The sequence below is a fragment of the Panthera pardus genome, unplaced genomic scaffold, assembly GCF_024362965.1.
Source record: "Panthera pardus isolate Hobbes unplaced genomic scaffold, ASM2436296v1 HiC_scaffold_15, whole genome shotgun sequence".
In the NCBI taxonomy this organism is placed as follows: Eukaryota; Metazoa; Chordata; class Mammalia; order Carnivora; family Felidae; genus Panthera; species Panthera pardus.
The window spans coordinates 33,379,151-33,407,128 of NW_026526710.1; the positions used below are offsets into that span (position 1 = coordinate 33,379,151).

Genomic DNA, 27,978 nt, shown 5'->3' on the forward strand with positions numbered 1-27,978 from the left:
GTGCTTGCTTTTAAGGCCTGCTCAATGATAAAGCACATTCAGCTCTCTGATACTTGGACTGAAGGGTTTGCTCTGCATGGCTCAAACTCCCATTGCTCCTGGCCTCGGCTCCTGAAAGGTCACAGTAGGCAAAGCCTCCGATTGCCTGTTGGTTCAGTTATAAATGTATCTTCACATCGCAAGCTCCTAACTCAGCCCCCTTCCCTGTCACAGTTTTATCTCCCACTTTGTGCCAACACGTGCCCTTTGCTTCTGCCAGATCCTGTCTCTGCCTTTTCCCTGAATATGCCTATCTTTCTCTGGGCTGTCCTCCTTCCTGTCTACCTGTCCAACCTTGGCCAACTGTCCAAGACCCAATCGTCACATCTCTTATGTGCCAAGTGCTCTTTATGCCTCTGTCCTGGATGATGACCCGGCACACAGCAAATACCCATTAAATTGAAATAACTCTCTAGAACTTGGGTTCTCTGACAGACAATCAGTGCTTTGAAATAAGGTTATAATTTTGAAGTTCCACTAAAATTAACCCCCCAGGCTAAGGCTTGCCTAGTTGATTGGTGGCCGGCGAAATGTTAAAATTCTATCTTGGCTACGGAGTCTTTTGAAGAAGTTGGGACCGGGCTGTAGGAGGGTTGAGGTGGCGAAGTTGCGTAAAGCTGTTTACTTTGGGTCACACTTTTCCCAGAATCTCTGTATTTTTCAGCAGTGAGAGAATGACTGTAGGGGCTATTAGTCTATTATTTGAGCAGCTATGAACAAAGGTACTGGAGAAGAAGCACGGGAAGCCTTACGAAAACTTTCATCCAAAACATAGGAAGTTTGTTAGGATCGTGGGGGTCGATGCTGGAACTTTTAGTAGCCTTAAAAAGATGAGTGTTTGAAGTTCAGAGGCAGTTTCTTCTGACTTGGGCTGTCAGGAGACCATCACTCCCGTATGGGAGCGTGCCTTTAGTACTAACGGACTGCATAGTCACCAGTTTTGGGACCCAAGGAACACGCAGTTAACGGGCTTCCAGGCATGCAAGTATCTTACACCGTTACGGTTGGGGCCAAGAAACGAAGAGAGTTTCAGCTGGCTCGCGACAACCCAGGGGACCCGTCTGTGATCTGCAGGCTCTGTTGATGCTGGAAGTGGGGCCCCTCCCTGCTTGGCTCTCAGTGAGCAGACTGATCCCCACTGAGTTTGGACAAGGAAATGGTGGCCATCCGATAAACACAGGTTTGATTGCTTCTGCCTGCAGACCATGCTGTAGATCATACAGGACAGGCACTTCCAAGGCCTGAAGGCCTGAACACTAGCAAAATCTCATAGACTCGGCTGGGGCATACCTACCTGAGGGATGTGTCGGTACATGGAATGCCGAGCTCTTTGACATTGGTGTGTAATTACAACAGCAGGTATAGCTCTGTTTACTTGCCAGTTTGTTATTCTGTTTTTTCACTTCTTTCTCACTCAGATAAGAAAATGTTGTGTATTTTATGCTATAGAAGGCAGGATGAGGATTCAAAAAAAGGGACATACGCTAAGATTGCTTTTCTCTTCGAGCTTTTCCCTAGGTGGCTAACAGATAAGGAAACAAGAAGGAAATGAAGGTAGCCTGAAAATTCGAGCAAATTGAAAGCTTGTTTTTTGAGTTACATTACTCACGATGGTTCACTTACTGCCCAGGAAAAATAAATAAGTAAAAGATTAGGGCATACATTTGGGGCAGTACAGCTCTAGATTTATCAGTGGTCCTATCAGTACAAATAAAAATCACTTAACATCGCTATAGCTACTAAATTAAAATAGATCACTGCTTTTTCATTCACTAATATGATATGAAATCACTCCAATTAAAAAGAAAGAGTTAAGGAAGCACCATTGCAGCCCATTACAGGATTTCATCTGAATATTAAGTATAACGAATGTTCAGCTGCGGACTCCCATTTTCTGGCACAGCCACACTCCATCATTTCAAGGAGGAAATTTACTGAATTAAATTACAACTGATTTCCGGTTATAAGTGAGATGCTTCTCTTCTGTGGATGGTATAAAGCCCTGGGCTTTAGGGCCTATTTAGAATTTCTGAATTGTGATTTTGGACTCCATGGCTCTGTATAAAGAATACATAACATATTATTAGATGCGGGTCTCTAGTTTTGGAAAACCTATTCTAAATGCTTTGTCTTTTTGTCTTAGGAAGACTGCCTCTGCTTGTTTGTCATTTAATGTCAGTCTGAGTAGGTGCTGTCAGAGTCATTTATTCCACATAAGATTCTGAAATACAGATAAAACTCCTTATTGGGTAGCCCATGGACCGAGTGATAAGTGAAGGATGCAGAGTTTGAGCAGTGATTTTAAATTAAGGGAAGAGTACGCTCATTTGTTTTATTATTTTTTTTTTAATTTTTTTTTTCAACGTTTTTTATTTATTTTTGGGACAGAGAGAGACAGAGCATGAACGGGGGAGGGGCAGAGAGAGAGGGAGACACAGAATCGGAAACAGGCTCCAGGCTCCGAGCCATCAGCCCAGAGCCTGACTCGGGGCTCGAACTCACGGACCGCGAGATCGTGACCTGGCCGAAGTCGGACGCTTAACCGACTGCGCCACCCAGGCGCCCCTCATTTGTTTTAATTATGATAGACTGAGACCATCCAGATCTCCCTTCAGTGCTCCCTGCTAAAGGGAGCATCTAATGTGTTTATTGGTAGGGAAACACCCACGTCCCCAGTAAAGACTGCTGTGACAGCTTTCGGTACAAAAAAATTACCACGCTGACGTCAGGACTACGGGCTGTGGCAGAACACTTGATAATCAAACGTGTTCCTCTGTTGTTACTTCGGAGTAACGACATGGAAACGTTGGTTCAGTTTAAAACCCCACCTATTCCTGACGTTTTCTTTCTTCCCTTGCCCTCTCTTTCAACAAACGTGTGATGGCTTAATGCCTGCTAGGGAGGTGCTGTATGACCGCTGATTGGGCAAAGGTAAAACAGAGCTCCTGCCCTCAAGCAGCTTCCAGTCTTGAGGAGAGCACGGTGTGGGAGGGAGCTGATTGGAGCGCCACTTGCTTGGGGTGTGCTGGCGACGACAGCATGGTACAGGGATGCGGGAGGCCTGTGTGGTGGAGAGGAGGGGTCAGAGGAGGCTTCTTCCCCCGGAAGGATTCTGGCTTCTCGTTACTCAAAGACACTAATGGGCGATTTAAAAATAATAATAACAATGAAAGAGCTTTTAAGTGTCCTTTCTTCCGTAGGTCAAAGGCCTAGTTCCCCAACTAAGCTCTGTATTTATCACCCAGAAAGCGAATCAAGGACCTTTAATCAAACAGTCCTCCCCTCGTGCCTGCATTTCTGCTCCGGCGTGAGGAGTCACCTCTGAGCGGCCCTGTGAGCACATTGGCTGGTTCTGAAGGATCAATAGTGCCAGCTATTTGTCAGTATCAGGCTCTAGCTCTTCCAATTGCTCGTTCAGATGAAAGCCCCTGATAAATGGTGGACAGCTTCTGATCTTTGAGCTTCTCCTCAGAATTTAATTATGTTGTAATATCCTGCCATCAAGTATTTCCACTTCTGTAGAGTAATTTTGTACCTTAATGGAGCGATCTGTTTCCAGGGTAAAATATTTCATTTTAATCCAGTTAGATGGTATTTGTAGACTTAAGTTTCCTAGAGATGGACCGAAATATTTATTTTTGATTCTGGAAATGTTCATTTTCTGCCTTCCACTGGCAAGATTGAGGAAGTAAATGCCCACAGTGGGGATGAGTCAGACTCTCCTGTTTGGATTCTTCCATATCCCCCTCCCCTCTTCACCGCTGCAGAGTGACTCAGTTCCAGGGACAGTCCTGCTGATTAATACGTGGCAGAAGACCTCAGCTTCACCTCCTATGTGCCCCCTGCTTCCGACATCCAGTGTGACAAGGAGATGGGGACGGAGCCTCACACACAGTCCTGCCTTCTGTCCTTTGTGTCTCCCCTACTCAGGGCCACCACATGTGTTGATTTTACCCCGTTTGACCCAAATACAACATGTAGGGGGCATAGGCTGTACACATTCGGTCTCCTGAGCTTTATATGACCTCCCTGATGACCTCCGATCTCTGAGACTTCTCATCCCACATCCCTAGGAAGTGACCTAAAGGTGAAGTAAATGTGCCAAGTAGCAGGACAACAAGCTATAAATATAGCATGCTCCCACTTAAAAAAACTATATACCTATAGAAAATGTGCTGATATTCATGTATGTGAACCGGTTTTCAAATGTGACTGCAACTGGGCAGTGTGTGTGTTCCAGGCACGTTGGGGAAGTACGCTCATAATTTAAAAAATGATTTTATATTTAAATTTCACTCTGACACTAATGGTATGTAAAAAAGATTTTTTTCTAAGGCTCTCTTTTAATGGAACAAACTCCAAAACACTCTTTAGAAGGGGCAGAGCCTCTCTGTTAGTATACATAACAGCTGAACGTTCTATCTCTGCAGCCAGGCTGCTCATATTCAACTGAGAAGGACCCTTCACCTCTCCATGCCTGAAAAGTGTCCTCCTGTGTAAACTAGGAACAGTCATAGCAACTCTCTCAAAATATCACCGTGAAAATGAAAGGAGTTAATACACATTAAACGGCTGTAACCATTTTAGAAGGGCAGCGATGATTTCTTCCTGCTATTAACACATCATCTGGTCGACCTTCTCTGTGTGCGGTATTTACGTTGTAAGATACCTGAGCGTGAGCCAGTTTTACTCTGACATATCTCCATGATGATTAATATCTTCATTAGGAGCCTATTACTTTAGTGGCAGTGTTTAAAAAAAAATGGCTGCAGTGTTCTTCGTATTTAAATTAGAGCTATAGGTAGTCAATTATAGGTTCTTTCATGGAAGCTTAAATCCCCTACTCAGCTGTCAGTGGAAAAAAGTGAAATACTGATCCATTGTTTCTTGGTGCTCTTTTCCAGGATTCTGAAGGAGTAGAAATCATGCTAGGAGTTTGTGCGAGTGGTCTGTTGATATATCGTGACCGACTGAGAATAAACAGATTTGCCTGGCCTAAGGTTCTAAAAATTTCATACAAACGGAACAACTTTTACATTAAGATCCGGCCAGGAGAGGTAAGTAGCCCCGCATTTGCATGTACCTTGAACAAAAAGGTACCTGATGGCAAACAAAAATTTAAATTGCCTGCGCCCAAGTTCTGAACATCATAGGACATGGTGATTTCTGTCTCAGTGCCGAGGAGAATTTATCGTAGACTTGTCCGATGAACAGCAATAAATAAAACATTTTCTTCTTTTCAGCGGTTTGATTCTAATTTTGTCCCAGTGCATAGATTGAAAAAGTTTTATTTTTGGAGCTTTTAATGTAAAATCGGGATTTGTGAACAATGTTTTGTATATTTCCAACTGCGGTATAAAAGAAACTCTTAGGTGCTAAACCTTTTGTGAATAAAAAAATAGATTTCTTCCTGTTTGTCTCTGTTTTACATGTCCATGACCTGTCTTTGTACTCCAAATCTGTTGGCACCCTAACATGTATAGCTTAGCGATAATGTGATCAAAGCACAAGAAAGATTATAGCAAGAGACACCAAGGGTACATTACATAAGTGTCTCATAGCCTCGTACATTTCTGCCTTTTTCTTTCAATCAGGTAGACTGATGAGAAAATCAAAATCGTTAACTTATCGTTGCTCCTCGGGTACAACCATCCTGAACTACTTATATCCTCCAAAGTGGTTTACACATAACAGGAGATATTTACCACCTATGATCTGTTTAATGATGAATAAACATCCAGTTTCTAACGAGCATGCATAATCTAATGGAGGCAGGCAGAGTTCTAAGATGGCAGCTCATCCGTGTCTCTGAACTTTTTCTGGTACGATCCAGAATGATCTCCTGTCTTCCAAGTCAGCCTCTCCATTGGTGGAAAATGTAATTTAAAAATCAGGTTATATGTGATGTAATGTGATGCATGGTGACTCCAGTTATAATGCTGTACAGTATATGTGAAAGTTGCTAGGAAAACAGATCTTAAAAGTTCTCATCACAAGAAAAAAGATCTGTAACTATGTGTGGTGATAATACACATAAACACTGAATCATGTTATACACCCAAAACTAATATAATGTTATATGTCCATTGTACCTCACTTTAAACATTTTTTTAAATCATTCTATAAAGCAAGGAATCCTGTTTAAATATAAAGTCAAACTTGTCTGTGAAGACAGAAATAATCCGGAAGCTTTTCATGTAAATACCTGAAATTAGTTTTTTTTTTATTCCCTAAAATTGCATATTAAACTTATAACCGATAATATATTTGGTTCATCCAACATTTACTAAGTGAGCACCTGTTTATCGTTAAGCACGATGTTGGTCCCTATCCTTAAGGGACTTTCTGTTTGGCAAAGAATCAGTCTCGTGCACTTAGAATTCTGTCGTCATGATACGTATCACACATAGGATAAAATTCTACATACGTGGAACAAACAGGCTGGGGTGAGGGCCCAGATGGGAACGCTGGAGAAATGCATCAGGAGACAGTAGTGAGCCATGGGAGGTTTTCAAGAGGACGTGATACGCTAGATGAATAATTTGGAATGAAACTCTGCAGGTTAGCAATGAGATGTGGTAAGACCTAAACTAGGGCAGAGGCTGTGGGAATAGAACAGAAGGAGCAGCTGTGAGGGAGGTTTCAGAAACAGAACCAGTAGGTCTTGAACACAGGGTGGAGGAAGGTGCTAAAGAGGGGAAGGAGTCCATGATGATCAGAGGCCTTCCCTCGGCATGCGTGCAGTTGATGGACGTGATATTATTAGACAAGAGGGGAAAACGGAGAATTTCAGAAAAAAAAAAAATTAAATTCCTCTGAGACATTTTCAGGGGGTGATTCTTGCATAGTAAGAAATACAGGTTTGAAGGAGTCATCCACTGCATCCATTCTATTCGAGGCCTCAGGCAGGAAATAAGTTGCCCAGAGAACAAGGGAAGTTAGGGAAGAAGGGACCCTCAAACAGAAACCCTGGGTGACATCACTTTTTGATAGGGAAGAGTAGGCAGAAGAGGACCGTAGGGGGATGAAGAAAAGCAACCAGAGAAAGAAAAGGGGCAGGAAACAGTCCCAAGTGACAAGGAGACGAGATTCTGGGCACATGATGAACCAGCGGGGCCAGATGCTATTGACAAGACGTGTGGGCTAAGAACTAAGAAAAGTGCGTCAACTTGACAAAGCCCGGTGTGACACTGAAGAGTTCGAGAAGATGGTGGGAGGACCCTGCAGGTGGCAGTGAGGTAAGGGGTGCAGTAGCCAAGGCTTCTCCTTCTTGACCTTTGTCAAGGAGCGAGATGGGGTTGTGTTTCAGGCAGAAGCAGGCTCCAAGAAAGTTGCGCCCCCCGCCTCCCCCGCCGCCACTTTTTTACAATCATGTAAATAGGCTGAGAAGAAGGAGTGAGGGAGAAAATGAGTGGTGGCACAAAGGCTCTGAAGAGGTTGAGAAATTGGTACAAAGCACAGAGAGAGAAAGAAGCATTCAAACAGCGTGAGGATAGCAGGAAAGAAAACCTTCCCGGCTTCTTGGCAGCCGCGAGCACGAGTATGGTGCCTATTAGATGCGGGATGAATAACTGAAGGATGGTTTAGTCACGATCCAGAATGCTCTGGTCTGCTGATTGGCTGCAGCTGTTGGCCAATAGCGGTTTTTACAACTTACCACTCCGTGTGAACGTCCAGAGCGAGTGAAAAATTGGGAAAGGCAGTTGTAGTTGGAATAGCTTGTGATGTATTTCCCAGCCTCCCCACCCCCAACCCCAGCTCGTCCCTCTCAAATAAGAAATCGGGGCGCCTGGGTGGCTCAGTCGGTTAAGCGTCCAACTTCAGCTCAGGTCACGATCTCGCGGTCTGTGAGTTCGAGCCCCGCGTCGGGCTCTGGGCTGATGGCTCAGAGCCTGGAGCCTGCTTCCGATTCTGTGTCTCCCTCTCTCTCTGCCCCTCCCCCGTTCATGCTGTGTCTCTCTCTGTCTCAAAAATAAATAAACGTTAAAAAAAAAAAATTAAAAAAAAAAAAAAAGAAATCGAAGTCAAGCATAGTTATATCTCCTATGCCACACATAAGGCCCCTCTTCTTGGTTCTTTGCTATATAAATTACTTTTTTTCTGTTGACTATGTCAACAGTCCAGTTGTTCAATGCTCTTTTGGAAAGCTTTTACTGTTTAAAATGATTGCCCTCTGGTGGCCTGATGCATACTGTCGGCAGCAAATAAAAAAATACTGAACATTTGCAATAATAATATTAAAATACATTAGGAAGTCGGATATTTTGCCTTGAGAAATCAAATGGCTGATAGATTATCATCTGAACTATACATGCTGAAAGATAGGAAATCGTGTTCTCCCGATCTATGTTCCTATATATAATATCAAATAATCCATAGATTAGAATTCATAAACAAACTCAGCAATATCTGATACCAAGTCATCAAATACCTAGGACATATGCATATATTCCGACCAGATCCTGGGAGAAAATGTCATCCTGAAAATGCTGTAGACTCTAAACATTGTGTTTATTCCTGTATGTATATTCCAGTTGAAGTCATGGTGTCATAGAGACACCATGAAAATAAGGCTTAACAATGAGATCAGGACAAATTGGCCTCTGGAAGAAATCCAGATGCTGTCTTTTTTTGCATTCCGTTTTCATAAAATCCATACTTGGACATAAAACACGCATAATGCGATTATCTATGTCTGCAGCATTTTAAGGAGAATACAAGATTGTTTTTTTAATGAATAATATGTATAGCATGAATTCTGCAAATAGCGCTTGATTTTGTGAGTAAAGGAAAAAACTTGTGGGGGGCATGATTTGTAAATGATTTTCTTTTATTTGTAATTGCAAACCTGACTTTACTCCTCAATATGTGTTTGTTTTTTTTTTTTAATTTAGTTTGAACAATTTGAAAGCACCATCGGGTTTAAGCTGCCAAACCATCGAGCTGCCAAACGTTTATGGAAAGTATGTGTTGAACATCACACATTTTTCAGGTAGGTCAAGATGATTTCATTTCTTCCTCAGGAAGAATTAGAACAATTAATTGGAATCACTTCTGAAAAAGTTTGTTGGGAAGAATGTGGAAGAATATCCTTTCTGTTCCTTCAAGTTCACTGTCACCAGGTTTCTTGACAAGACATCTTTATCTGCCCTGCTTCCCCTTTCTTTATTACCTTTAGTAATAATGAAAGGTCCTTTCATTATTTTTATAAGATGCCCACTTCAAGGATTCAATCCCTTCCTTAACATTTCAGTCATTTCTTAATACGCTGGGCTCCTTTGTTTACTCAGACTATCAGATTTGTTTCTACAAAATAGCAAGTTTTATCACCGTCTTCTTCACCAAGATCACCTATTTAATTGTTCTTTGGGTTTATAGAACCATAAACTCTTCAGTTGCATGAGATGTTAAAGTTCAAGGAGTCCAGGCCAACTGCCATTGTATTTATAGCCTCTCTACAACTCCCTGGTTGACATGTACTGCGGCAGTTGATTTTTTTTTCCTATAAAATCACATTTGGGGCGCCTGGGTGGCTCCGTCAGTTAAGCACCCGACTCTGGCTCAGATCATGATCTCACGGCTAGTGGGTTCGAGCCCCACATCGGGCTCTGTGCTGACAGCTCAGAGCCTGGAGCCTGCTTCGGATTCTGTGTCTCCCTCTCTGTCTGCCCCTCCCTGTTCGTGCTTTGTCTGTCTGTCTGTCTCTCTCTGTCTCTCAAAAATAAATACTTAAAAAATTTTTAAACCACATTCATTTAACATGTTATATGTTAAACGCACAAAGCACTTTACCTTTGACTGAAAAAGTTGAGATAGCATTCTTAATGTTTGACTCAACAGTCTCTCTGGCATTTTTTCTTTAATATCTTTAGACTGTTGTTACCGGAAGCACCTCCAAAGAAATTCCTTACCTTGGGCTCCAAGTTTCGTTATAGTGGCAGGACGCAAGCCCAAACGAGAAGAGCCAGCGCGTTGATAGATCGTCCTGCCCCTTACTTCGAACGCTCATCCAGCAAACGCTACACCATGTCTCGCAGCTTGGATGGAGGTAGGCATCACTTCCTAACCTTTAGTAATAATAATCACGAATGGCCACCCAGAAATAGTATGAAACCATCCCAAGCTTTCAGTGAACGTAGGTCCTCTTGAGAAGAGAGTGAAATAAAAAGCACTCGGTCCGTGGACCAGTGACAAGTTGTAACCCCCACCCTCGGGGACAAAAAAAAAGAAAAAAAAAAAAAAAGGTGCCTCGGTGAGTGTAAGGTCTGTTATTGGTAGATGTATATAAAATTACTCCATAAAAGAATGATGCTTAGGGAATGAAGAGCATAGCTTTCATCAGCCAGCACCCCAAATTTGGAGAAAGATTATCTCATTCTAAATACAGTTGTCACGTACTCTGTAAGTAACTTGGTTCTCTTATTGGCAGATCTTAAATGATTGCCGGGTTTGTTTCAGACAGTTTGTTTCAGAAGGAAGACCATAAGTTAAATTTATCTCTGTTTCTGCAAAATTTTCAGGGATAAATTGTGACTGTTTCCAGTCAGTGCATGATAGCTGATAGAAAGGACGACATTTAAATGGTAGAGCCAGAGGCTGCAAGTTAAATCCTCCTGTTAATATTAATTACTGCACCAGATGGACTGGGGGAGCATTGCCGTGTAAATGTTCTCCACCGTTAAGTCAAATGCGGAAGTTAAACAGGGAGAGGATCACGTAAATAACATTTCTAAGGAAGGACATAGTAGTGAGTTTTTAGCAGGTTTTTGTCTTGTGTGACGGTTTTGTGTTGCCGTCCATAGTTAAACACAAATGTGCTTCCTTCAACAACACATGGCAGCTGGAATAATACTTAGAAAGTGATTCATGGCTAGGGTGCCTGGGTGGCTCAGTTGGGTAAGCCTCTGACTTCGACTCAGGTCATGATCTCGTGGTTCACGAGTTTAAGCCCCGCATGGGGCTCTGTGCTGACAGCTCAGAGCCTGGAGCCTGCTTCAGATTCTGTCTCCCTCTCTCTTTGCTCCTCCCCCACTTTCTCTCTCTCTCCCTCTCTCTCTTTCTCTCAAAAATAAGTAAACATTTAAAAAAATTAAAAAAAGAAAGTGATGCATGGCCAAGTCTCTGCTTCTAATTCCACCTGGAGATTAGTTGTTTTATAGAAAACGTATCTGTGTATATAAAAATAGTAAGTTTCTAGCATGTGTGTACAACTTTAATAATAATCAAAAACATAAAATTAAAATAGTAAAAATAGAGTAAAAACAAGTAAAAATAACGAAGTTACAAGTGCCTGGGCTCCCCTTCCTCCTTACATTTTTGGCCACCGCTCACCACAGTCCCGGCTCTCTCTTCCCTTTCCCTGTAGCCCAATGTGGCTGGTTGGGTGGCCACCTGAATCCTCTGATTTAGAGGATTGTATTTTGCTAATGGAATACTTTATAAACAGTTGGTAGAGGAAGTCAAAATTGTGTCAGTTGTGCTATATTATGTATGTTACTGGTGAAGAAGAAAAGCACTCACCTGGTAGGTAAACCCAGACTGAAGTCTATCCGAGTAGCACCTGGCAAGTGATTTAAATTTGCCAGGTCTCAGTTTTTGTCACCATCTGTAAAATGGGGGTAAGGCTATTTGCAAAGAAAGAGTGAATGAGACGTGCGAAAGCGTTCTTTCAGGTGTGATAATAATTACATTCATGATTATTCTTACAGGCTTTTGTGAGCTGGCCTATGATGTTAATTAACCATTCTGTATTTTCTAATAGTTGCCTGTTTTTCAAATCTCTAACGTGGAGCTAAACCTTGGGAATAAAGCGTTTATTGGGGCCATTTCGGGTTGAACTCAGATACTGAAATATTCACGTTAACACTGAAGCTTTTCTTACTGCTTTGTTCCATTTATCCTTTCTCCTTTAGAGAATCTCTGTAAACTCTTTGTGTATTCCATAAGTCAGTGTCGAAGGGACTTTCGTAGAATCACACCTTTTTTCCCAGGCTCTCATCCACTTTGTTCAGTGATGTGTACCCAAGGGAACACATTTGTTGTGTACGTGGTTTTCCTCATGGCCTTTCGTGTGATAATGATTGTTGACAAGCAAAAGACAATTGTGAAACAAATGTACTAATAGCATACTGTCTCTTCCTCCCTGCCCAAAAGTGATGTTAGTATGTGTTGTCTCTCACTCTTTGGGGTCCTGCCAATTCCCGTATGTTTCCTGTGCTGTTGAGCGGGGTGCCGTGGCTGCATGTTGGAACACAAGTGGCTTTTTGCAAGTTTGCATCCTATGTACAACAGCCTAACTGACCCATTGGGAAATTGTGTCTCGTATGAGCTTTCTCTCATCAGTATGAGGAAATATAAAATATCTTAGTGAAGATACCTTAACGAAATGGTTTAGCTTTTATGAAAGGATTTCAGAATATTTTCTTACGTTTACATTTTAAACTTCCTAAACTATGAAGCTGGTTACATTTTTCCAAAGATCAGCTACTGTGTATTGAAAAGCATCATTTGTAAGTTTAAATAAGTTATATACACCTACAACCTAAACTAATGAGTACCAGACTTTAAAAATGTCACTGAATTAAGCATCTTTCACTAAGACATTTCAGCAGGGCTGAAAGGCTGTGTCTTCTACCTTTTATGTTTGCATGTCTTACATCTGCATGGATTTCATTAGCAACATTTGTCTTGTCTTCCCAAAATATCCGAGATGAAGGAGTGTATGCACATCACGGTAATCTTTTTAACGTGCGGTAGAAATTAAAACGTTTCTGCACTCCAGCTGAACAGAGTTGCCGTCCAGATTCTATAATCTCTCCAAATTTTATAATCCCACGAAGATAGTTAATTTCCATTATCAGCCATGGGACTTTTGATACAGTAGGAGTGATGGGCTCTTGTAACCATTGCTGACGACTAATTAAAGCACCCAATTCGGTGCTCCTTGTCGAATGGCACTTCCCAAGATGCGTTCAGAGTCAAGTGTATGAGACCAGTTGTCCGCTGCAGATACCGCTCTTAGCTGTGGGACTCACCACCGGCGCCTGGTGCTGGAGCCAGCCAGTTACTCTGTGGGGTAACAGGCTCGCAGCAGCCCAGCCTCCCGCCCCTCCGCTGCCGCCACGCCCGCGCTTGTCCTCACCGCAGAGCCTGAGACTCACTCTGGTGGCTTCGCGACATGAGCGTTTAAGTCATTTGAAAACACTGGTATAGAAGACACACAAAGCTGTGTCTCGGAGAGCGCTTAGGTGCGGGTGCCCGCGGCGCTGACTGGAGTTTTCAGACAGACGTGGGGAGGGGTACTTTTCGCCATAACGGGACAATCGGTGGTGCTCTTCAGCCTTCTGACTTAACTATTTCAGACTTTTTTTTCTTCGGTTGTATTTGCTTTTAGCGTCAGTGAATGAAAACCATGAAATATACATGAAGGATTCTGTGTCTGCTGCAGAGGTTGGTACTGGCCAGTACGCCACAACAAAGGGCATCTCTCAGACCAACTTGATCACCACTGTGACTCCGGAGAAAAAGGCCGAGGAGGAACGGGACGAGGAAGAGGAGAGACGGAAGAAGGCAGAGGAAGCCACGCCGGTGGCCGCAGTACGGCACGAGGGAAAGGTACATCTCCCAAGCTCCCTCCGAGAGCTTGCTTAGACTTTCACGAGCTACTTAATAATTCTGAGGCTAGAAACCAGGAATGTGTTAATCAGTCAGACTTAGGGTAGTTCCAATTCCAGCAGTAGTCACGTTCATAGGGTCAATTTCTAAATTATGGTTTCCTCTGTCAACATTTGCCTTCTGGAAGATTCCTCCTTAACGTTTTGAAAATTTTTATTTGAACTGATATGCTATGTAAGACTTTCAACAGCCGTCCTGTCCGTGTATCTTAAAAATACATTTAGGGCCATATGACACTTTTCTGTTTGGGCTCACGTTTCAGAACTGTCACTAAAATTATTTTCTTTGTTTCTGGCCCCATTCTCCTACCCAAGTACTGTATATTTTTCTAGATATACAGTAATCACATTGCCATTCTTCTGAGCGCAAGTTACTGAGTGACTGTAGCCTGTGTATTTATACACTATTTCCCCTCTTACCTTGTGACCATAATCTAATCATCAGAGCAGCGAGCAGACATGTTTTGAAAAGAGCTATTAAGGCAGAACTTTGCAAGGGAACATGGAAGGTGAATTTGGCAGCAATTTCTCCAAGGTGTTCTATTCATCAGATTTTTAAACTTCATTTCATCCAGTATTTCTTACGGTATGTTTATTTTTGGTCATCTGGCATTATAAAGCAACTTTTCAGAAAAATAAAAGTCAGGAAACCTATAGACAATCTGCTTCTGCTACAGGATCCTGTAGGTAGCAGAGCAGCTCTCTAAAAGTAGAAGAAGAAGAAACTATATTGGGAGGTTTGTGGGTAATGATGATGGTAAAACAGAGTGGCTCCTGGAATGTACAGAGTGAAAAGAAATAGAATAAAAATGTTGTGCAACTCACAAGAATAAAAATGTTGTGCAACTCACAGGTATGCTAAAACTTGCCCAGATGTGACTCAAAAGTGTTCGTTTGAACTGGGGGTCTTCAAATACAGATTTCTGTCGCTGGGACTCACCTGGGTCTCTAAAGAAAAATGCTTCTTTGGACAAGAGTTACACAGGGATGGGTAGATCCACAACATATTGTAGTTATGTCAGAATATTCCACGTGAAACCCTATCCATTTTTTTTCAAGGTAAGATCATTTATTTACCAAACACAAAGATAAAAACAGGATAGGACATGACGGCAAGGATATTGGATCACTCTTGCTGTTAAAACAGGCATGCTTTGTTCTGAGTTTTGTTTCTACACTCTTACCCTCCAATTAAGTCAAGGCAGCTTGTAAATAGGACGTGAGAAAAAGGTAGTATGCCTGAAAAGCAAACGATTTCCATGATTTCCTGAAATCACCCACACCAGCCGACAATTCTCGTGGATGTATAACCGTGATTAAGTGGCACATTAAAGGAAATGACTTTTAATTTGCTCCCAAAATAGACCCAGGCCGTGTCTCTTTATCGAATTTGAAAAGACCACCAATTTGTTTATATAAAATACAGCACTGAACTATCCTCCCTCTTGCCATTTATGCTAAGGGGAAACAAAAAGACAAAAAATTGTGACTCTCCTAGTCTGAATCTCTGAGAAGCCAGCACTTTGACCCAAATGCCTTCAGAAAGGCAGTGGCCCCAACCTTGTGCTTAGGTAGGCAGATGGCAGTCTTCATTTTCCACAGTGCAAAGCTGTCCTTGAAAAACCACTTAAATAAGTGGCATGGAAAATTAAACCTTCATTTTATTCTTCTCCCTCCTCAAAAAGTAACAAAGAGGGAACTCATTTTTTAACCAAAATGAAAGTATATTACTGAAAACAGTTCTTAAAAGACTGGTCCCCTAGATTGCTTTGAGAGGAGGGATGTTTCCCAGGCTAATGATCACCCCAGGTGACTGGGCAGCTGTCCACCACCAGGGGAACAATGGTCTGCAGGCAGAGAAGTCAGCTTGTATCTTTTATACATTGTTCTCGCTTGAATGAGATGTGCAGGGTCGTGTTTATTTCAAACACAGCGCTTCACGTCAAATGTGAGTTTTGAGAAAAGACCTACTTGTCTAATACCTAAAAGGAGACGCTTCTAATAGATCCGTGATACGATTTTATTTGTGCACGTTCTTACCCTCTTTTTATTTACCAAGTCAGGATTGGGAGTTACAACCCAGGGTGACTAATTTCCATGCTCTCAGGTCTCTAGGCAAAACACACGTGTACATGCACACACACGTGCACACTCACACAGAGTGTCACAGAGAGCAGTGGAAGTCTAGCTTCAGGCTCTGCGTGACCTTGAATTGAACTCCTGGGGCCCAGCAGCTTCTGAGCTGTGCCAGGTCCTGTGTGGAGCTTGCTGGCTTCCCTCCACGCACACCCACCCCCACCCGGCTCAGCAGCCCTCCACCACCTGCAGAGGAAGCCGGCTGTGGTCCTAGAGGCTGCCGGGGCCAAAGAGAGTGAAAAGGGCCTCTCTTTGCCCTGCAGAAGCCTGAACTCCCTGGGGACACTTTTGTGGGGATGCCTGCCTTTATCATTCATTCTGTTAAGGACTCAAACCAGGGGAGTTACATCTAGTGATCACTCGCTTAAGAAAACCCTGAAGGCTGGGACATTGTACCTTTCTGTTATTTACGGACCACAAATAATACAAAGGGAAAGGCTGATGGGCCACATCACGTGAAAACACATTGTTTTTGCTAGTTAGCTTATTGAAACCCTCCTTTGAGTTTTAAGTTCTGTTTACATCCTGGAGAAAGGAGCCCAAATAGAAGTTTTCAAAGGAACCTCAATTCTGCATGGAGCATGAGCTCCTTAAAATGCTAATTGTCGAGTTCCCTGAGTGGCACTCCTGATCAGATGGGAGTGGGGCCAGAAACTTCTTGATTTGGAAACCCACCTGTTTGGGATGGAATTGACTCAGTGAGGAAAGGTAACGCTAAAGATTTTTTTCTTTAAATAATCAAATCTTGGATTCATTTTCATTTCTTAATTCAACCAAACTTTTAGTAACAGATCTATTAGCTGGAGATCAGGAGACGTTATTGAAAGTCTTGATTTTAAGTTATCTGAGAGTTATGTTTGCTTTCAAAACCCTAAAACTTTCTAGAATTGTTGGTCTAAACAGACTTTGTGGATGGTGTGAAACATGTAGACTTTGAGATTACCCACCAATATCTTCGGTGCTGACTTAAAAAAAAAAAAACAAAACGCAGCCTGTAATCGACAGTCTGATGGGGGAACAGTAGCCATGCGTGGTATCTTTGGCATGTGGCTTGAATACTTTAAGTACATGAACAACCATAGTGCTAAAATTCTTGTTTTACAATTTTATATCGATACCCATAAGAAAAGTAACTAATTGCAGTTTTCTTTTTGTCCTTTTGCACCTCTGTTTGCTGCTTTCTGTCTCTCTCTGTCTCTTTCACATCAGTCACCTGGGCTTGGCACTGACTCATGCCTTCCGTCCCCCCCATCAGCCCATCGTCCCCCTGCACCCCCCCCAGAGCTCCGTAGGAGGTGTAAGGAGAATGACCGCCAACCCCCGGGTGTCGAGCCGGCCCAAGGCGCCGTGCCTGTGCGCGGAGAGCCCGCCCTGGACTCTGACCACAAAGGGAGGCCGTCCTTAGGGGACCAAGATGTGGCTTTTAGCTACAAACAGCAAACCGGCAAAGGGACCACCCTGTTTTCCTTCTCCTTGCAGCTCCCAGAGTCGTTCCCTTCTCTTCTAGATGACGATGGGTACCTCTCTTTCCCCAACCTGTCGGAAACCAACCTCCTCCCCCAGAGCCTGCAGCATTACCTCCCGATTCGCTCGCCCTCCCTTGTGCCCTGTTTCCTCTTCATCTTTTTCTTTCTGCTCTCCGCCTCCTTCTCAGTGCCATATGCCCTCACTCTCTCCTTCCCTCTGGCTATGTGCCTCTGCTACCTGGAGCCCAAGGCGGCCTCCTTGAGTGCCTCACTAGACAATGACCCGAGTGACAGTTCAGAGGAAGAGGTGTGTACCTCGGCACAGAGCACACTTCCCTGTCGTGGTCGGGGCTTCGGGCCGAAACAGTGTTAGGTGCCGACCGCACTAGCGGCCCTACTTTCAGAGCCTCATTTATTGTCTGTGCCGACACGTGAGAGGTTTTTGTGTGTCGGGGCGTGCGACCCGGCCCCAGGGTTAGGCACAACGCCATGTGGATGGAGCAGCCTGCACCCAGCCCGGATTCGTTCCGCTACCCGCTGGCTTCTCCGGATGCTGAAGGACTCAGACGTCCGTTTCAAATAACCTGTCAGCTATGTTAAACAATCAGGGTTAGGTTCAAGTTCTGGTCAGTTCTCGTGTCGTAAAGGAAACGAGCCAGGAGACCGAGAGATAGGTTTAACCCAGGTTTACGGAGCGTTACCAGAATGCGTCCTGGGATAATCACACATAGTGGTGATACCAGGAGGTACGTGATACTCAAGGTGAGGTGGCAGCGAACCCCGTCGGAGGTGTGCCATCCTCATCTGGGTGGGTGGCTTCCCCAAACTGGCAGTGCCTCTCCTCCCTGGGGATTCTGAAGTGTCCCCACTCTGCCCTTCTGTGGTCATTGCCAGGCTGTCACTGTGACTCACGGAGGTGAGCCAGACCCCAAGGGTGTGTTGGGCCAGAGAAAATGCTTGGGTAGTTTCAAAGGCCCACGTGACCTCCGTGGCCGGTAGGAACGCAAAGAGGACCGGAAGTAACTGCGGTTTTCACACTTAGGAAGAGATTCCTTTAAGATGTCCGCCTGCCGTAAAAACGGGCTGAAACTTCATCAGCACTAACAGTGCCAATGGATAGATTGGGTAGCTGGGGTTCTTTCAACCCCAGCAGAGGCCAAAAGATCCACACACACCGGACAGTCCGGGAAGGTCAGGGAGGCTGGATAGGCCCCTGTGGCTCTCAGCCCGGCGTGTGCTCAGTGGAGAAAGGACGGGGCCTGCAGCCTCTGTCTGAGAAAACATGCCGCCTGTCTGTCTCCTGTCCCTTATCCGAGCCAGTGGGTGAGTTGACATGGCAGCCATTAGCTTTGCCTCTTAACTGCTCTCCTGTCTCACGACTCCGCAGCTGTATGAACAGCCCAGCAGTTCCCTTCAAACAGCGCAGGGGAAAAGAACAGAAGTTGCCAACAGAGGGCCTGGCTGCCACCCACCCCCCTGCCCACACCTTCCCCAGGCCCCTCCAGCTCTTCTGTTCTCACAAAGCAAGCCTTTTTGTGGCAGGAGACAAGCCCAGCACTCCCAGCATTAAAAAAAAAAAAAAAAGTCACAAAGTCAAAGCAACACTAAAAAAAAAAAAGAAATCTGTTCAGTTTTCAGCTCAGCTAGAAATCATAATTTGAGGTACACCTGTGAGTATATAGAATTGCGAGGTGTGTATCTATATTTAGTGATATTATGACCATTTCTTAGCAGCAGAAGGGAAAAAATGGAAATGGCCTCATAGATGTTTAAATAAAAGTTTGGCCTTTTCAACCATTTTCAAGGTTCTTAGGTCGTATGGCTCCAAATCTATTTAATACAGAATTAAATTTTCATGCATGGAAAATATTCCAAGAGAATGAATCCTAGCTTTCAATATCGCTATTTCTCATAGTGGCAATATTATCAAATAATGGAGGACTAGAACAGACAACATTGAGAACGCAAGATTATCTGCAAAGACTGTAATGTTAGCTGGATTCCAACCTGGACATGTATTTTTCCTTTAGCAATGGAGTTAGTCGTCAAGCTAACACAAAACAAAAAAGATGGCCATTTTGTGCTTTTCTGAATTCTCAAGAACTGAACTTTCCCGTAGCAAACCACACAGATCTTGTGCCTAATCCAGGGTGTACATCTTGTTGTAATCAGTGCATGAAAATTAATGTTAAATTTGGGCATGTCTGCATTACATCAGCAAAACAAATCACAGCAGTTACCCGGCGCAAGCCAGTGACCACGTGACTGGAGCCTTCCAGCAGATAACTGTCCCTGTTCTTGCAAATCTCTGAGACTGCGAGCCAGCTCTGGCTGGTGCAGTCCTTGTAGCCCTCCTCTCCGGCCTGGGTCAACCATTACAGCCCTCCTGACACAAGACTTCGCGTGTGGCCATCTGTTCAATGTCGTCTCTTAACCCTAAGTGTTAAGAGCTGTGCCCTCCGGGTCGGGCTGAGCCGGAGGGCTCCTATGTAGGTCATTCCATTTAAGAAGAAGAAAAAAAAAAAATTTGTTTACATGGCCTGTTTTAGTCGCTAGGCCTCAAGCACTTTGGCAACTAAACAATGATTTCGTGTAGCATACGGTTCAGCTATGTCACGTTCATTTTGCAAAATCACTAATGACTATAATTCTTTTCAAACATTTTATCATCCCTGCTTCAAGTTTTCACGTCTTGCAGTGTGGCTTACTTAGTTCCAGCCTTTCTCAAGAGTGAAACCCAGTGGAGAAAGGCATAATCATTTCAACTATAACGCTTGTTGACCAATCATTTTTTTCTTTTGTACCTTCGAGAATGGTCACAGAAGAAAGGGAACAGAATATTAAATCATCGGTCAAGAAACATGAGCTGAATTTAGCTCACTATACTGTAGATTGTAATTATGTGTTAATTTGTGAGGAATTTTTTTCATAATATAAAAAAGATTCAAATTTGGAGGAAAAATTAATAGATCAGCTGATTTTTAACATTTTAAGTTATGTAAACAGAATTATATGATAGTTTGCAATATGTTATACATTTCATAGTTTTGTTCAGTCATATAAAGAACGGTTGCTGTAAAAGCTGCTTTATTCAGCTTTCTTTTATGAACTATTTATTGATCATGCACTGTATTTGTTGAACAACCGATTACATGCTCAGTAAGAATTTAAGGGACTTTAGATATGGCCTAAGCTATTTTTTTTTTGGTATAGCTAGAAAAAATGGTTGTAATAATTATGTAATATCATAATGTAACTAACATTATATTAATATCATTACAATTAGCATAGGCACTTTTACGTCTGTGTATGTCAGACATTATATAAGGCACTTAGTCTCCATTACCTGATACAGTTAGGGCTGTTACTTTCTTCACTTTACCAGAAGGAAATTGGGATTAAAATGTGAAACATGCCCAGTGTGTCACAAATTTAAATGGCAAGGATTAGAACCTATGTCAGTCTGACATCAGAGCCCCCGCTCTTGACCATGACTGTAGTCTAAAGCCAAGATGCTTTAGTAAATTTTAAAGCCACGAGGGAAAGTATGTAGGAGGAGAAATACTTTCAAGCCCTTTGGAAGCGGTTCACAAAACTGGGCAGCGCAGGAAGCACAGGTCATGCTTATTTGTCCTTGAAAGCCTAAGGTTTCTTTGAGCTACTCTGTGCACTTGTGCAATAACCCGTGTCTCTCCCCCTAAGTCAAATCGGCCTTTCCCTAGGCTGGCAGTTGGTGATGCCATGCTACTGCCATAGCAGTGATCACCCTTAAGAGAAGACCAATAGTCCCCCCCCCCCCCCCCCCCCGCCACCAGGTGTTGCCAAGGCAGTCAGGTCATGAAAACGTGTCTGCACACATTCTTTACCAAACTCCTGGAAACTGCCTTCCACTGAAGTCATGGTAGCTGGCCGCCTCGGGCGCACGTGCCAAACATGAATTTTTAATGTATTTTCTTTTAGGAATATATACAACGAAAGCTTGGGATAGTGCCAAGAAGCCAGCCTAGCCAGAGTCAGGTTGGTGTGAACATCGCACTGCCCCTGTCGTCTTTCTTGCCAGTCCTTATCGTCAGGATTGAAAGATTACTTGAAGAGGCAGGTTCACAGGTGTACAGCCCCCCAGTTTTGATTTTTGTTTTCAAAATATTAATCGTTCATCTTTGCTGAAGGGAATTTTATTAACGATCAGTTGACATTAGTGGAGGGAAAGCCGGCTAATATTGTATTATGGCATTTAGGCGTCCCATTTTCAATGGCGATGGTTCTTCTATACTCCAGAGAAAATAGTTTGTTTTCGATCATAAACCTCTCTGAAGCAGCTTCAAAACCGATCCTGAAATGGCTATTCTCATTCTCCCTTAAAAACTTAGGCTCTGTCAAATGCTGTGCTTTGTTTTATTTGTTTACAAGTAGATGTCTCTCTTTCTCTGTTTTTTTTTTTAATTATTATAATTTGCTTCATTTGAATGGTTGTTTTGGAAAGAGATGTTTACATATCTCGATACACATCTTTATATTGGAGGGTGGGGCAAAATAAACACATTTAGTCTATTAAAAAAAAAGCGAACACTGCTACTTGAAAATTGAGTTCTATTTTTCACGTATAAAACATATGCCTGTGAGTCACTGGCATGTGCTTTTTATAATTAATAGGTAATGCAGACAGCCTGATGGTCATAAGTGGGCGTAAATTATCAACATGATATAAATGAGGGGCTGAAAGTCCAGTGACTGTTATAGTAGCTTTTCATTTAAATTTACATCGTAATTTATCATTGAAATGTGACCCATTACAAGAATAGGAAAATATATATAAACGTCAATTTTATTTGCATTAAACATTTTTAAGAGATCTTTCTCGGGGGTTTAGTTGAAAGGGGGGGAAAGAATGACAACTTGGTTTTCCTGAGACATGAAACCAGACAAGTCAGCTTGGCTAATGCAGTTCCTGCGGCTCCCGCAGGCTGTGCGCCTCTGGTCTTCCTCTGAGTGGCTCTGCTGAGAAAACCTAGCTCTGGCCTTTCTTTTGCTTTTGCTTGAACCTGCATCCTTGTGGGAAGGTAGTAGGATACTGATCACGTAGAAAGAGAGTGAACTGTTTGACCCGTGCCATACCTTATTTGACCAAACGGGTTTGTTTTCTATTCCCGCCTTCCCCCCGGACCCTGGTCACTTCTGTGATCAATAGACCGACAGTGAGCGCACGGACACCGCGGCCGATGGGGAAACCACCGCCACTGAGGTTGGTATCATCACTGCAGGTGTCTGATAGTCGCCTAACGAAAGTGCCTTGTGAAGGGGTCTCTGCAATCGGGAACTCGGCATATTAGCTTTTTGAGTGGAGCTAAGTTCTAACTTGGAAAGTAGGAGTTAAAGATACTCTACTGCCTAGACCAGTGGTACTCAGACTCTGGCCTGCATCGGGATAGTCCTCTGCAGGGCCCCATCTTCACATTTCTCAGTCAAGGAGAAGGTCTAGGGTGGGACTCGAGAATTTGCATTTCAGACAAGTTCCCGGGGATGTTGACTCTGCCCATTTTAGAATCACATTTTGAGAACCCTTGGATAAACCAATAATACTTAAAAAAAAAAAAAATATATATATATATATATATATATATATATATATATATTCCCCTGTCCCAAATGAGAGGCTGTTTATGTGTGATAGCCATGATGAGGGAGGAGGAGAGTTCACAATTAATTAGCTTATTTACTAGCTACAGACCTATTTTTGAAATCCCTTAAATCCCAGATGGTCAAATAATAATTATTAAAATACGCAATTTTGTAGATTGGATGGATACAACCTAGGTCACTTAAAAGAAATGGATTCTCAAAGAAAAAATTGGCAAATTACTGTTTGTATTTTATTTAAAAAAGTGATCACATCGAACAGTGATAGGAAGATACTGTGCTATCATTTATCCATTATAAATTCTTTAGGATACATTTAATATGTGCACTTGTGTTTTTTAAATTTTCTCTACCAGTAATGAAAATTTCCATAAAAACAGTATCTATGGTAATGGAAGCCAAGACATTCCTTTCCTAAAGTGCTAGCAGATTTTTTTTTTTTTTTTTACTTTGTCATATGTTCACTCTGTTTGGGTTTTTTTTGTTTTTTTTTGTTTTTTTTTTTGTTTTTTTTCCCATTATCCAGGTAGAACGGTCTTTTCTAGTTAGATATTCAGGAACTAAAAATGTGAATAGCATTTGTATAGTACTTAATTGAAAATATCTTCAGAAAAACTTTTTAAAAAGGAGTTTTGTTAAATTGCATCTTTGGGAAATGCCAGAGTTCAATTCAAAGTTTGGAAATCATAATTTTTTAAGTTAAAAAAACAGCACTGGCCTTGAAAAAAAAAATCATCATCATCACCATATTGTAGGGGCACCTAGCTGGTAAAGCATGTGACTCTTGATCTTGAGGTCATGAGTTCGAGCCCTACTTAGTCATAGAGCCTGCTTAAAAAAAAAAAAAAAATTTTTTAAATAATACTGTAAAACCACTATCCAGATTCTTTTAAGCAATCACATATAAATTTATTACAAGTTAATAATTTTCGGTGCTGAACATAGCAAAATTACATCTTGATTTTATAAGAATTATTAGTTACATGTTAATACATTCAGTAAACTTCACTGTAATCTTAATGTGTGCCCTAAATGGAAAATATTTTGATAATACTCTTTTATAGCCGTTTTGTAGGTTGTTAGGTAATAAATATTTCAAGCATGCAAACCCTTGCCTGCGACATAGGTGACTGTGAAGCGTAAAGATAAAATAAAGATCTGTGAATGCAGGATACCCTCAAGAATTAGTGTGTTGCCAGCACCGTGTTGGTTACCTGTGCACTCTTGTGCTTTTTAAACACTTTCCCCTCCGTCCTCTCCGGAGCCAGGACAACAGTAGTGCAGGCAGTTTTATTTCCTTAGAAACAAAACTGCCAGGCAGGCAGTCTTGCCCCATTAGGAGCTAAGAAGATGGAGACCATGATGGACCGATTTGTGGCAGGGGTCTCCCTCTTCTCACCTGTAATTACACTGTGGACAACTCCCGTAGCACAGAGCCCAGGCCCTGGGTCAGATGCCCCCCCCCCGCCGGGGAGAGACGCAGGCTTACTACTGCCTGCCCTTGTGGTGAGGCCTAGTTACCGGCACTCAGACGCCAGTCCGAGGATTAAGCAGGTCCTTGAGATGAGAAATATAAGGATACCGAAGTGGCTTTTAGACAAATGTTGTATTTTTTAGGAACATTTTAAATGATGGTAATGTTGATGGTAGATGATTTTTTTTTTAACTTGTTGACTTACACCGTATCAGTTTTCTCCCTTCCCAAATGTGTTTTTTAAGTACATGGGTTTAAGAAATTCAAGGTTCCAAGAAATTCTTTTTTATTGTGTTTTATTTTTTAGTATCATTTTTTATTTTTTTAATTTAAAAAAATTTATTTTTTAATTTTTTTTTAGGGTTCCAAGAAGCTCTTAAGTGTGGGGACCTCTGTGTTAAAGTCTTTGAGCTTCTGTTCTCTGGCCTACAAGTTGGGGAAAATAATAGCTAACCCCATGGGATTATAAAGATTCATACATTCCCAGGGAGCTCTCATTACTGGGTGACCATAACCATTCTTGTGAATTTTAGTTGTAGTGTGGCTCCCCACACTTCCTGAACCATTTCCTAGTGTTCATTAAGGGTAACAGGGCAGGCCCTAGCTGTCAACCTCCCACTTATGTGTGTGTGCTGATCTCACTTAAAAGTCTCCGGGTTAAAGTGTCAAAGACCCACTAGGCAAGGAATCTTTTGCTCCTGTCTTCCATTACATGTGAGAACGTCGTGGCTTGCATATAAGAAATAACTCTCTGTATACAAGAACAAACTAGTGCCCCCTTCTAGCAAGTTGATATAGACCATAGTTCTGCAATCCTAGAGTCAATTACATGGTAAGACTTTATTTCCCACTCTTTCTTGATGCTGGCAGTCGGACCAGGAGGAAGATGCAGAGCTCAAGGCACAGGTAGAAAATTAAAAAGAAAACAAAAGCAAAAATCAGTGTGTGATAAGTCATTGTCTGTCTACGGTGTTCCAGTCTTCCAGCATGCTCCGTAGCCGGTTACCGTGTTGTCGGTGCAATGTGGAGGACGGCATTGGTTCCCGTGACTACCGTGTCCCTTACTTTTCCCTTTCTTCTCCACTTTTTTCAGAATAGTCTGATTAAGCGAATAAAGGGTGAAAATGTGTATGTCAAACATAGTAATCTTATGTTAGAGGTTGGTATTGGTATATACCAGTGCATGTTTGTGCGTGTTGACATTTCTTTTAGTGGCATACCTGTGGGCTCATACAATGATGCATGAACTGTGTGCTCTCACCTGTGAATAAGTGGGGATACCTTCTCAGCCTACTCTGATTCCTTCCTCTCTCCTAGATATAGATCCCTTTTTCTGTGTGTATTCATTTTAATTTTTTCTGGTTACATGTGAATTACACTCTATGGTTTGCCTTTCAAAAACGCTTTTGATTTTTATGCTTGCGTGAACTGGATTTTTTTTTCTTCTCTTTTCCTTAGAAATATCACATTTTCACCAAAGTGCTTGTGGTAGTGTCATGAGCCCTGATCGGAATTCTTTTATTTTGACTACTAATGAGATTGACATTACTTAAAACACACACACACACACACACACACACACACACACACACGCAGATAGGAAGGCAAATGTAAAACGTTGACTGTTGGATTCTTTATGTTCTGAATATAGGAGCTAGATAAAACTCAAGATGACCTGATGAAACATCAAACCAATATTAGTGAGCTGAAAAGAACCTTTTTAGAAACCTCCACAGACACTGCCATCACAAACGAATGGGAGAAGAGACTCTCCACCTCCCCAGTGAGACTAGCCGCCAGGCAGGAGGACGCGCCCATGATCGAACCGCTTGTACCCGAAGAGGTCGGTATTCAGGCGCTGCGTCGCCATTGTCTTCTGTTCACTCACTAGCCTTGCCTCTCTGCAGGGTGTGCGCCTGGGGACCCGAGTTGGCAGGCTTCTGAGTAGACAGTCTCACCACCTGTCTGTGTATACCCTGAACTGACATAGTCAGGGCTGCAAAAGTAAAAGGATGTGGTGGCTGAGGAGTGAGTAGTCACGCCACAAGGTGCTTGGAGTGAACAGGGAGGCTCCGGGGAACCACGGTGCATGCAAATGGGTTTATTCTGACTGTAAACCTAGATTTCACAGCTGGGAGAAATTGAGATACTGTCTTAATGAGCTGACGCTTTTTCTGAAAATGCTTTTTCTGCTGCACTAAGAAATGCCCCGAAACCTCACGAATGTTTCTCGTCAGTTGCAAGACGAGGTGTTACGGAGATTGTCTAATGTTTGAACGCTCATCTGAAGTTGACAGAATCTCAGGACCTCTTTTACTCTGGGGAATACCACACCAGGCTTTTACTGATGCAGTCGGTGTTCGATTGGATTTTGATTCTTAACTGATTTTTAAAAATATGCCTGATTGGTTATTTTAACTGATTTATAGTCAGTTTGCATTTGGCTTGAGAGCATAGAGCCCACAATGTGTTTTCATGTAACAGCCTTCCATATTGGAAAGCTGTCTTTAAGTGTACAGCCAGCCTGGGAGGATCCAGCCGACACTACGTCTCGGCCTCCTCCGTGGGACCCACACATGACAGTGGTGCCACTGTCAGCTGTTAGACGTCATCGTGCTTGTCTTTCAAAAGAAGTCGTTTTGTAAAACTACCTTTCTAGCATTGTATCGATTACCTTCTTTCTTCTCAAGACTCCTTGACTGTAAGAGACTTGTCCAGAAACCTGAGACAGAAGAAGAGGAAAACTTAGGCCTTTAGGGGAGAAAAATTCTTTAAATGGTAGTCTGTATGCAACGCTCAGGTCCTTGCAGTGAGAAGAGGAATATCATTACACTCATTTTCATCATTTTCCAAGCTTCCCTTGAAAGCTGTTTATCAAAAGTGACCACAGTCCCCATGCTCACGACAATTCCAATCCCAGCTAAAAAGTGACAAGGTATATATCCATTTGAATTACGTTGAAAAGGGCCCTTTTACGCAGAATAAATGAACTGTTGCCGGAGTATTCCTGTAGCGTTACACATCAGTTTCCTTCAGATTACTTGAGTAATCTAGAGTGAGCTAGTAGTGGTGATTATATTCTAAGAATATTATGTATGTTTGCTATAAAATGGGAATGTTATTGCCAGTGGCTTCAACTTTCCAGTATTGAGTTAATAGAGAAGTAGCAAGGATGCCCCAAAGCAGCTCCTCGTTAACGCTGGAAAGTAGACAAGCCCGTATACAGGGCCCAGCACACATAGGAAAGATAGAGGTGTGGTACGTGAGGGGTTCCAGGTATGTCTTCTGTCCTCGGATCTCTCCCTTTACAGCCTTTTATGATGCACCTAGGCTTCGTCCCTGCTACAGGTTCATTTCATTTAATCCAGCACCAACATGTATACTGATCCCAGTCACTTGAATACTAAACGTTTCCAAATCCCAACCAAAATGCAATACCCGTTAGCACCTATGCAGCATCAGTACGTTTTTTAGTGTAGGTGGTAGTTTTATAGGTATTTCAGCTTAGCGCGGCCAATCCTCCTTATTCACGGATTCCATATTTACACATTCG

At 42.5% G+C, this 27,978-nt stretch overlaps 1 protein-coding gene across 37 annotated transcripts in view; it reads left to right on the forward strand.

The window, feature by feature from the left end:
* Positions 1–27,978, forward strand: part of EPB41L3 (erythrocyte membrane protein band 4.1 like 3) — a 231,194-nt gene that overhangs the window by 191,725 nt on the left and 11,491 nt on the right. For 15 of the 37 annotated variants that reach the window (XM_053902422.1, XM_053902425.1, XM_053902416.1 and 12 more), the window contains 9 exons: positions 4,944–5,096; positions 8,934–9,031; positions 9,912–10,087; positions 13,433–13,653; positions 17,058–17,621; positions 22,503–22,556; positions 25,296–25,331; positions 25,519–25,584; positions 26,077–26,268. In XM_053902422.1, coding sequence (XP_053758397.1) covers positions 4,944–5,096; positions 8,934–9,031; positions 9,912–10,087; positions 13,433–13,653; positions 17,058–17,621; positions 22,503–22,556; positions 25,296–25,331; positions 25,519–25,584; positions 26,077–26,268 — 1,560 coding nt within the window. The remainder of the gene's footprint in view (positions 1–4,943; positions 5,097–8,933; positions 9,032–9,911; positions 10,088–13,432; positions 13,654–17,057; positions 17,622–22,502; positions 22,557–25,295; positions 25,332–25,518; positions 25,585–26,076; positions 26,269–27,978) is intronic. The other 22 variants (XM_053902427.1, XM_053902441.1, XM_053902446.1 and 19 more) reach the window with 13 other exon arrangements.